This window comes from Rutilus rutilus (assembly GCF_951802725.1).
Source record: "Rutilus rutilus genome assembly, chromosome: 13".
NCBI classification, from domain to species: domain Eukaryota; kingdom Metazoa; phylum Chordata; class Actinopteri; order Cypriniformes; family Leuciscidae; genus Rutilus; species Rutilus rutilus.
The window spans coordinates 35185740-35198087 of NC_140218.1; the positions used below are offsets into that span (position 1 = coordinate 35185740).

General features: G+C 37.6%; 1 protein-coding gene across 2 annotated transcripts in view; it reads right to left on the minus strand.

The window, feature by feature from the left end:
- Nucleotides 1–454: 454 nt before the first annotated feature.
- pacsin1a (protein kinase C and casein kinase substrate in neurons 1a) overlaps nt 455–12348 on the minus strand; it is a 53510-nt gene continuing 41616 nt past the window's right edge. Inside the window, exons 5-10 of one of the 2 annotated variants that reach the window (XM_084429014.1) lie at nt 11101–11244; nt 9879–10054; nt 8959–9079; nt 8369–8484; nt 7164–7360; nt 455–4646 (exon numbers count right to left, since the gene is read on the minus strand). In XM_084429014.1, the coding sequence (XP_084285140.1) occupies nt 4537–4646; nt 7164–7360; nt 8369–8484; nt 8959–9079; nt 9879–10054; nt 11101–11244 (864 nt within the window). In that variant the 3' untranslated portion in view covers nt 455–4536. The remainder of the gene's footprint in view (nt 4647–7163; nt 7361–8368; nt 8485–8958; nt 9080–9878; nt 10055–11100; nt 11245–12348) is intronic. The other variant, XM_084429015.1, reaches the window with a different exon arrangement.

Below are 12348 nucleotides of genomic sequence, written 5' to 3' on the forward strand. Positions count from 1 at the left end.
GATTTGGCTTGTGGAGTGAAGTGAAAACTTGGCTCCGAAGCGAAAACATATCTGCATGTTGCCGGCGTACTTCCTTATATACCCACGAGGTGGGGCGGAGTTACGCTATGCAAATTCCACAGACCCATGGCATTTCTTTGCCATTGGCTCGTTTTATATACTCGAAGGTGATAGGCTTTCTAAGCGAAACCCCATTCGTCGTCACTGACGTAACTCGTAGTGACCACAAAAGGGAACTATGTTTTTTCAGTAGGTGTGAACCTTTCCAAATGAATTGGTAAAAACAAAAAGAAGCATGTAAAGTATTTTGAGACAAGGAGAAACTAATATAAACTTCGTTTACAAAAAAATGGAGCACACATTTTGTACATTTTTCTCAACAAACATGTTTTCTCCTTCCAAACTAATATTGCAATATTGACTTCAGCACAAAAACTTCAAATCAGGTTTTCAACATTATGTTCATCATCATTAACTTTATGCATATATAAATGAACATTATGTTATGGATGAGGAGGCACTACACCAGCAAGGAGATCAATTTACATCAACTAACTATGAACATACACACGTCCTCTACACTGCAAGAGTAACGTTCACAACATAAACCTTCATCCTTTCATTTGCATAAAGAACAAATCAACATTAAAAATAGCATTTAAATTACACGGTTCTTTCCTGTCGCAACTTAGCGGTTTGTCTCTACTCAACACAGTTGTACAGTTACAGTAGAATATAATCTTAATAAATTACATCATCATATACAAATATGACGGCGTGGACCCACACGCATTTATACAGGTATGGTACATAGTGATTTCATTGCAATCAAAATCATATTAATACAATATGGTACCTATATAGCATTACAGTGTTATTTTTTTCAAAGCGTAGTTTTTTTGTTACCCAACATTTACAATTAAACTACAATTTTTATTTTCTATACATAAACACAACTCATACACACTGAATATAATAAAGAGGATACACCCCAATACGATAACCCCGACACATGTACCCTTTTGTACTTCTTTTTTGTGTACATTACGGAATATTTTGACAATGCGAGTTCTCTTTTTTTTTCTAGACTGAACAGTTTCAATCACAAAGATGCTAGGCGGTCTTTCCTCTGAATGTATTGTGTCACATCCTGTTTGTTGTTCATTTTCACTCCCACACTGAAACTTCATGAACGATACACAGATCCACATATTCTCAGTACTGCAATTTGGAAAATACAGGCACACAAGGAGCACTGCTTGCCTTATCAAAATCGTGGCGGTACGCCATACAGAGGTCAGCGGTGGAAGGAATAAAATACAGTGATCGCAAAATGTATTCGAGTCACACTTTTTTGTGAGAAGTGTGCTTGCGCTATCTTTCTGTCAAATAAATCCAATGGATTGCAATGAGTGACTTAAATATCCAAATACTTCCGGGACCAATTTACAGTATATTGCCAGCAAATCATATGTTGCCACTTTGTGTGAACCTTTTAGCTTTTTTATTATTTCAAAATTAATCGAAGTTAATAATCAACTTGATGCAAAAGCAGTGCGTGTTAGATAACAGGCCATGAAACTACAGGGATTCCTCAGAGTGAATCAACTAGTGATGAATGTGATGGTCCAGCTGTGAAATTCACTCACTGATTAAGTCTGTTAAAGTGCCCCTATTATGCGTTTTCGATTATTACCTTTCGTATAGTGTGTAATATAGTTGTTCGTGAATGTAAAAGGTCTGCAATGTTTCAAAGATCAAAGTTAATGGAGCTATTGTCTCCCAAAAGAAAGTCGATTCTGAACAGCCTGAAACGAGTCGTCAGTAATTCCAGTCTTAAGCCCTTATTCGGATGGGATTAGTTTTACAAGGCAATTGGCAATTTTACCACAGGACGTCTGTAATAATAATGGCCAATTTGCACGGGAAAAGATATCTCAGTAAAACTAGCAGAAGTGGGAAGGGTAACTGTCACCTTCCTGTCGTCATGTGCGTATTACGTTGCTTCCTGATACCATGTACGCAAACACATATAGCCTATGTTTATATATATATAAACAGTTAGGTCCGGTCAAACGATGTATTAAATAAATTCAGATTGGAATATGTTGGTAATAGGCACTTATGTAACGCCTCTAACAAGTGCTTTCGGCCTTCTTTTTGAACTGAATGGTTCAGAAGAGTTGAGTTTGTGTTGTCGACATGTCAAGAATACACTGTTTTCTGTGCTGCCGAAGCAAATCCACTCAGATGCACTTTTAAAGGATGAGGAATCGGGCTGGAATTGATACGATAAAACCAACACCAACATTACTGTTCGAATCGCTGTGTATAAAGTGCTGAAAAAGATCCATAGCTGAAATTCAGATATGGTAATGACCGTTTAATTTCCCACACACGCTTTAAGCGGTCGAACAATCACAACATGACTGGGCCATCTGACCAATCAGAGCAGAGGAAGATCTCGGAAAAGGAGAGGCATAGAGGGACTAAATCCTTTATCGAACCGTTTAGACTAGTGGTGTCCAATCCTGCTCCTGTTAAACAATTAAACACATACTAGGCATTCTAGAAACTTCCAGCCAGGCGTGTTGAGGCTAGTTGCAGGTAAACACTGTAGGATAGTGTCTCTCCAGGACCAAGTTTGGACACCTTTGGTTTAGACACTGTGAAGCAATCGGTGATGTTGCAATGTATATTATGAGTGTATATGTATATGTATATGTATATAACTGTTCTTTGACTTTTTGATGCTTGTAAACCTATTTTAGGAGACAAAATGAGCAAACCTTAAAATGGCATAGTAGGGGCACTTTAAAATCGCTGTGCATAAGTAGCCCAAATCATGCACAGAAAACATTCATGTCCATCTGAGGATCCTTGATTTGGTACAAGAAGTGACCATGAACACATGCCAAATAGAGACAAGACTGCTTATACAAGACCTTCTTGGAGTAACAGATTACAACACATGACTTTGACAAACATGAGATGACACATCCAATTGGAGAACATGAGTCATGTTCAGAACAGCACACTTACAATTTGTACTCTTTATGCAGTATATAGTATGTATGTATACTGTGTACAGCATGCAAATTGTATGTAGGCATGGAATACCCAGATTGATGTTGTACATTTAGCAACAGTATACTAATATGCAATGTGCTTGACCCTCCGTTTCTAGCATGACGAAAAAGAAAAAAAAAATCTAGTTTGACGTCTCTATTCCGGAGGTCTCAAAATTCACAAATTCAAAACAACTGCATTGTTCGACGATACCTGGACACCACTCGCATGCAACACGAAGACGTCACATGCCAACAATTGCATGCAACTGTTTGAAAAGTTTCCCGCTGCATAATGCATACTGTTTCACATACTATTTCTAAAAATAGTATGCAGTATCCATTTTATACTACTACTAGGGTAGTATTCTGTTCTGAACAAAACTGTGTCTGAATTCGCCCCATATACCCTCATTCACTATTCCCCACATTACTCCACTACTATAGTCCACTTGAATGAGTGAACTGGGACACTGAGTGGGCTTGCTGTTTAATAATCATTTGAAACTTAGCAAACTGGCAGCTCCAGAAGTAATGAAAATATGTATCTTGAACTCTGCCATGGAAAAATTATCAATTAAAAAAGGTATTTAGACCTGTATGATATTACGCTGTACCCACATTGGACAGTGTCCACTATGGTTTCGGACACCACCACAAATGGCTGTCCCCTCAAAAGGAAGTTTTGCTTAAGGGAATAGGGGGGCGATTTCGGACACAGCCATAGATATTCTAGTTCCACCACTTCCTGGTTTGAGGTTGACATTGAGTCTGCCGCCCCCTGTGGTCACTGTGAGATTTGCATACAGTACAGATGGCCTGAGGAATCAAGGGCTACATGCTCCATAGCACATGCTGCTATGCGTAAAGACACAGACATCAAGACGATACCTAATAGAATAATCAGCGCAACAAGGCATGGACTGATGGTGAGACAGTAAGAGGAAAACCGGATAGCCTGTTGTGAGTCATATTCTGTTTAAACACCGTGACACTGGACGAGTACCCCGTAATTGCACACTGAATCTGTTATATGAACTTTGTATTAAAATACAGCAGAATGGCCTTATGGATAACTGTTCAGTTGGATATTATGCTAATAGGAGTATTCTATACTCATGTCTGTAATATAATTTTAAATGTAATCAGCACAAATAATGTGTATCCTGTACTTGCATAACTGATGGGTCATTTATTTGTTCAAATCTGTTTGTAAGTATGTATATTATTTTTAAATATTTGCAAACAGATATTAGTAGTGAGCAAGCTCTTCCCAGCCTCGCAGATAAGATCAATATATATATATACAGTGTGGATATTTTTACTAAGATTTTTTTGATTTTAAACAAGACTGCATTGCACATCTTCAGGGAAAGTCGTTCATATTAAGTCTCTGGCGTTTTTGCCATGTTATTAGATCGGACAATCAGAGCTGCCTCCAAAGGTGTGTTGTCCTCCAGTCAGGTGATCAGATTTCCTCAACGTAATTGGCCGGGTATAAGCCTGTCCGGCCGCTGTCCAGACGACCTCTGCACCAGCCCTGGTCATCTTCCTCTTCGATCTTTGATAATTCATCACCTGTGGGTGATACATATTATAACTGACTGCCATATGTACAGTCAAAAATCTAGGGATGCACCGAAATTTCGGCCGCCGGAAATTATCGTTTATTACGCCACGAAAATAAATGCCTCCCCACCCGCTACAATCTGTATACAAATGTAAAATAACAGTCTTCACTGTATAAATGAAACATAACTACAATTGTTACTGTTAAAGGGATACTCCACTTTTTTCGGAAATAAGCTCATTTTACATCTCCCCCAGAGTTAAACAGTTGAGTTTTACCGTTTTAGAATCCATTCAGCCGAACTCCGGGTCTGACGGTACCACTTTTAGCATAGCTTAGCACAGATCATTGATTCTGATGAGTCCAGTAGCATTTCTTTCAAAATGACCAAAGAGTTTCAATATTTTTCCTATTTAAAACTTGACTCTTCTGTAGTTAAACCGTGTACTAAGATCGACGGAAAATGAAAAGTTGCGATTTTCTAAGCCTATATGGCCTGAAAATAGTCCCCAGCTCGGTAACTTCTTCCAACGTGACCGGGACTAAGTTTGTCTAACTTATTAGACCTATTTTCAGGCGCTGCGTCATATCATTACGCCTGCTGCACTCATGGTACAGCCGCACAGTTCCTTGATTATTACGCCGGAATGAGAGTAGTTCCTAGTCATATAGGCTTAGAAAATCGCAACTTTTCATTTTCCGTCGATCTTAGTACACGGTTTAACTACAGAAGAGTCAAGTTTTAAATAGGAAAAATATTGAAACTCTTTGGTCATTTTGAAAGAAATGCTACTGGACTCATCAGAATCAATGATCTGTGCTAAGCTATGCTAAAAGTGGTACCGTCAGACCCGGAGATCGGCTGAATGGATTCTAAAACGGTAAAACTCAACTGTTTAACTCTGGGGGAGATGTAAAATGAGCATATTTCCGAAAAAAGTGGAGTATCCCTTTAAAGCTGTTAAAGCTACAAAAGTCATTTTCTCTTTCTCTTTTGTTGTTTGATCACCATTGGTACATTAGGCTGCTCTTCCTTTAAGACGAATTCACGGATCTAATATAAGTTTTCTTTCTCAATTGTTTAAAAAACACACAACCGACTGTGTTTACGAGGATACTCGCCGAGACGGGCATTTTGACTTCATTTTACGTGTATGTGTCCGTTTAAGCTCAAAAGAAAGAGAAAGAGAACTGAATTCGGCATTCGCGTGCTGTCTGCGCGGCTCTGCGCGGTATCGATGCTAAAGCGATATATCCATCGTGCAGCCCTAATATTTAATATTTTTAAAAATATTTTGTGTGACTTTAAATAAAAGTGTGATTCTTTTATTTGATTGGCATGTATTTTTTAAATTCAGATTCAATAAATTATTGAATTTAATTAAAAAGTCTAATATTAATACATTTTTTTTTTGGTTTTCAACCACGTGCTTCCAGAATTTTCAGTTTCAGCCCAGAATTTTCATGTCGGTGCATCCCTAGAAAAAGCATGTGTTATATATGGACGGCATTCTACATAAAGACTTGTTTTCAGAGAATACATCTTGAATTAGGTCATTTTTGCTTACCCAAGTGGCAAATAGTTTTTCTTGTTCTAGGCTAATATTTTAAACAATTTAGTAATGTTCCTTGACACCAAAAAAAACAACATTTGTAAAATTTCTTTGTAAAAGTTTTTGAGTTAAAGGTCTTCTTAAGTTATGTTTCTTAAAACAATTAAGCACTTTAAAAAAACAGCACTTGATGTTAGATTTTAAAAGTTTTACTTGAAAATAAAATGGAAATCATGTTTTAATCTTTTGTTGTGCTTTAAAGAAGTGCACTTATTTTGATGTGTTTGACTAACATACTAAAGCACATCTAAAGTACTGATCATAATTGTAACTGTTGTGTGTTATTCAACATTATATTTAAAGTTACTATATTGTAAATGTACCAAATTGTGCCTTCATCATTACAAACGTGTAATTATAACTTTATTTAAAAACATGACACAAGTTTCAATAGAAATGACAATTCTTGCTTTTTAAAGGCAATAGAAGTAATTATGGAATCACACGTAAAGAGGTCCAATTTAATTTGGTAAAAAAGAGCAAAAAGCATTTAATATAAATGTAAACTATGATGAATTTTCATATAATTACAATTAGCATGAAATTACAGTTTGCATTTAAGTATATTCTTAGTGTCCTTCTCTTTTTTACAAGGGAATGCAATGACATACACTGATTTTGAGATCATTTGATCAAACATTTTTATGTTTTGTCATTTTTATGTAACCAAATTATGTAGTAAATGTGAATCCATGCAAAAGAATCCATTAGAGTAATACAATTAGAGACATATAATTTCATTGAATGAAAAGTATTACATCATTTGCCAAAGTTGTTAATTTGAACAAGTACTTTACTCAAAAATATCTAAATCAAAAGGATTTGCACATGGTGATGTTTTGCTCCAGTAACACCACTAATGACAGCTAACATCAGTTTTTTTGATTGGCATTTTAGCTAACTGCACTTTACCTGCTTTGAAGCTCAGCTCATCCTGCTCTTGTCCTTCATAGTCATACAGCGCCCGCACTCGCACGCCTCCTCTGCTGACCGTGTCATCCTCGAAAGAGTTTCCCCCGCCATTCGTCTCGTTCCCCGAGTATCCGGCGGGCTGATCGTCATCGGACCATTCTGTGGAGTACGCCTGGTTCTTGTCATAGCTGCTCACACTAGACAGAGACAGGGGACGTGTGCTGTTAGCATGATATACTTTGGTTTGCTATATTATGCTAGCTCACTAGCAGACAGATGTAATTAGTTATCTAATGTAATTCTTAAGACAGTTGTAGCTAGCAACCCATTCTGAATCAAACGACTACGTGATTTTAAATCTTGTGACTTACTCAAAGACAGTGTTAATTTCATTAACGATGAAAATGGTTCGAAAACAAAGAGAAGACGAAAAATATTATTCATAATCATAATTATTACAAGATTTTAATTGAAACAAACTGACAAAAATATGACAACAAAAAAAGAGATTGCCCTGTGTAAGATGTATTTTCAGTCAGATCCCTCAGAGATCAGCGTTATCATCAGGCACATTCAAGATGAATTAGATATGAAAGTAAATCAAATGCATAAAATGAAAATAAATATCTGTGAGTCTGTGCACTGTTTTAATTGATCTATCCAGCAAGTATATCACAGACAATAAAATGAATAATGAATAATAATGTATTCAGTGATTATGTTCTGAAACTGACAATAAAAAAGTAAATATTACCATAAAAGCCAATTTTACAAATATAATTAAATAAAAAAAATAAAATATAAAAAAAGCTATTTAATTACCAAAGGTAAATTATGTGCCGAAAAAAAAAAAAAACAATTTGACACAATAAACTCCAAATTACTGCTTAATAATAGTATGGTCATGCATTAATTTGTGCTTTATAAGTGCTAATAAACAGCCAATATCCTAGTAATATGCATGCTAATAAGCAATTAGTTCATAGTGAGAATTGGACCCTAAACTAAAGTGTCACCAACATTATTATTTTATTTAAATTTTCATGATTATAATGCATCCACCCCCCAGAAAGATAGTTACTCAGAAGTGAGTTCTCTGTCGAACTTCACAGAATCTTAATTTGAACGAGTGACGTGGACAGCAGTCAACCTCTGAAAAGAGAGAAGGATATTCTCCGTAAAAGAAAGCAGGAATGACGTCTGACCTGCCACGGTCGCCGGCCTGACCCGCGTGCTCTGTGTTTGGAGTCGCGGGAGCCACTCCGTCTGGCTTCTTCTTTTCTCTCTTGGCAACAGCGTTGGTGGCGTCTGGATTATATTCCTGAGAGGAACAGATTCAGAACAGAAAATCTGTTACAAAGCGCTGCTAAACATTTCCATTTTCCATTATCTTTCAGGAAAACAAAAAAAAACACGCCAGCATATAGTCACACTAAATACGAATGAGAATACCTTTTCTGAAATATGAAATCAAAAGTAATAAGAAAAGCATATTTAATAGATTATCTGCATTTAAAATGTGTATTTAATGGCTTATTAGCAAATCGTAAACAAAACATGTGAGAAAATGAAAAGGTAACAAATGAAATCCTAATTTTTGGTTTTTAACAAGGTTTAAGAAACATGAAAACGTCTAGAGTGCAACTGGACCTTTGACTTAAAGCCTTACTGGGATATTAGAGTCTGTGACAACTTTCACATGTGACCACTAACCCCGGTCTCTTGTACCTTATAAGCAAAACTAGACAAGGTCACACAACTGTTAAAACCTCTTTGTTCATTCAAAGTTGTGTACCTCAAACTGGGGCCAGTTCATATGCATGCCAGGACCGTGATTATTACTGAACCACTTGAGATCCTCTTGTGTGTTGGCAGCCAGAATGGTGCGTTCAAACTCGCGGTACACTGACGCATAGCTATAGCATGGAAAACACAAAAACACACACTTAACATTAAGCTCTGACAAATGCATTACAGCTAGACAACAAGTCAACTAGACCAGGGGTTCCCAAACTTTTCCAATCCAGGACCCACCAAGACAAGTGCAATCTCTATTTTAAGAAAACGTAATGAAATGTGTGTGCGTGTAGAGTATATGTTCACAAAAGCTTCAGTCTAGATATGAACTGTGATCCTGAATTATGAAGTGTGAACTGATCGCTAATGTTCGGCGCAGAAAACGCTCTCGTGCTCGTTCTGTGTGTGTGCACGTAAAGTGCTTTTTTACAGACGTATTTTCCTTGCGTGTTGGTAGGCGGGAGAAAGACAGGAGTGCTGAGTTGAACAGAGATGGCCTGAAACAGCGTGACATTTGAATCTCCGGTGTAAAGCGAATGAGTTTCTGCTGGTTAATAATGCGGACCGAGCCGCTGAATAATGAAACGAGCCGCTCAGGGGTGTGTTTCCCTAGACCAAACTGGTTTTGTGCGCGTGTGTGTGTGTGTAATTCACTGAGCTGCAGTCAAGTGATTTTGCGAGACACACTCTGTGTTTGAAAAGTTTGAACAGTTTTCCACAGTTTGCATTGCTTTAGCTCCAGTGAGCTGTTGCCCACTGACACCGGATCACGAGCCAGACGTATGAAGCGCTAGCAAATTCAACTCTTAGAAGAGTTTGATCACTAATGAGATCTCCTGTTTTGGTATCTCGACAAAACCTCGAATTAATTTCTTTGTAAATGAGCACAGACACACTGGTTGTGTGGTTCCCACTGACTTTTGGTTCTCGGTGAGGTTCAGGTGTCGTTTGATGTCCAGAAGAACCTCTTTGAGGAAGGTCAGCCGCTTGACCTCGTGCTGCTGGCATTGGTCAAACACCTGCTCCATGCACTCCATGTACTGCGGTGTGCACTTCGACAGCTCGTCCAGAGACTTCTCGTACTTCTCCTTCGCCTGCCGTACACACACACACAAACACACGTCACGAGCTGCATCATCCAGTGGGAATTACAGTTTAGCAATACCATTATAGGACTGTAACTTAATAATTCAGTACAGTGAGAGAGAGCGATTGTTATATCTTTAAATGTCATAACTCTTCACTCAAGAGTCACTGCTCATTTTAATCGCTCAATGTTGTAAGATAGTGAATGAAAAACTCTCCCAGATCAGTTGCGCTCTAGATCCAGTTCTTTTCTCAAATATGAGTATTAAGTATTTAGCATTGCTGTATGTACACATTTGTAAGAATTGTATAAATGACTCAATTCAATTAAATGCAATTACAATTTATGCATTAGGCCAAACGTTCAATATATATATATATATGAAGAGTTCAGATGCAAAAGCCTCTAAGTGCCATCTGAAATTTTCTTCTAGAATGATCATTTTTATCAAGCTTGTATGTTTAAGTTCAGTAATTTAACTTAAATGGCAATGAAAATTACCTATTAATTGTCATTTAAGTGAAATAACTTAACTTAAATATACGAGCTTGATAAAAATGATCATTCTAGAAGAATATTTCAGATGGCACTTAGAGGCTTTTGCATCTGAACTCTTCATACATATATATAAATGTAAAATGTCCGTGTGGTGGTATAAATTATACAAAAGTTAGATTGTGCCGGGAATTCAGGATCAGGATCATTCACAACAGGGTTGACCAGTGACCAGAAAGTACTTCAGTTTATGTATTTGTCAGGTTGATATAGTCAGATTAAATGATCTTTTTTCTTTTACCAGTTCATTTAGATGTTTCCACATAACGCATGCTATTTAGGCTATCTGAGAAAGCTAGCATGCGCTGTAAAAAAATCACTGTTTCCCACAATTATAATTCCTGTGTACCGGCTCACATTATTATACCCATTAATGAATTATTCTGCCATGCATTAAATGTTCTGTGAAGCTTGTTTTTTTATTCGATTTTCAAAGTATACTTTGAGCTTAAAAGTGAATAGTACTTGAATTATGTTTGTCATGGCTGTTTTCCGCACCTTCTGCACATCTTGTTTGCATTTCTCTGTCTTCTCGTGCAGTTTCTTCTGCTGGTCTGGAGTGACAGAAGCGTCGGCCTCGCGGGCCGCAGCCAGTTTCTCCTCTTTACATGCCATGTGATACGTCTTCTTAGCCGTCTCCATCTGCAGCCAGACATCATGACACGTTTAAATGACCGCAATACTGCAACTGAACGAATGAAGCTTAGAGACCGGTTAGCTGAACTCACTGAAATTAGTTTTTATAATAGTCAAGGTCAGTTCTGAGGACACTAGAACGCTTCCACAAACAGTTTAGTTCCTGCTATAGTTTCCGTTCTATAGCATATGACTTTCTTTTCTCAATGGATCGTGGAAGGAAACATGCTGTATATTGTACTGGTTGTTCTTGTACATGCAATTGCAATGATTGAGACTGAGGCAAAAATGCAAAAAGGATGCAAAAGCACCTTGAAGTGCCATAAACATAGTCCTAAACTACACAATAGCTCTGTGAGAAACAGGCCGATTTACTGAAAATCTAGTCTAGCTCTCCTTGTCTTGTTCATTGAAGCTCATTTGTCAAGTTGAGATATTCGAAAAGAAAATTCATTCTTTTCACTGAATCAGTTGATCCAGTTCACAAACTGGTCTGAATGATTCGTTCACAAATAAAACTGATCCGGTTCTTGAGTTTAAGTGACTGATTCAATAATCCAGTCATAGAAGTTAATGGGCCCTATTTTAACGATCTGAAACGTAAGTATCAAGCACGAAACTCAAGTAACTTTGTGGGCGGATCTCGGGCGCTGTGGCTATTATACCGGCGGGATAAATGACTCTTGCTCCCGACGCAAATCTAAAATGGTTTGGTCTGAAGTAGCTTCATTACTCGTAGGTGTGGTTTGGGCATAGGCCTAATGTGAAATAAACCAATCAGAGCATCATCTCACATTCCCTTTAAGAGCAGGTGTGCTTGTTCCATGGCGGATGGCTATTATAACGGTGGATTTGCCAGACGCACGCCAGGAGCGGTTCACAGCCGAGGAGACCGACGTTCTCGTCAGGGCCGTAAAACACAGAGAAGTGACATTGGGGATGGAGAAACACACCCAAATTAGCTTCGGTTAAACAGGCGTATAATAATTTGGGTAAATGTGTAAGCTAGATTTTTTGCCTATTTTTTTCACATCTTCATGGACACAACAATGATTTCCCTCGTGTGTTAATATTTTTCCTTGTAATAATGTATGGTTTTCTAAAAATGAG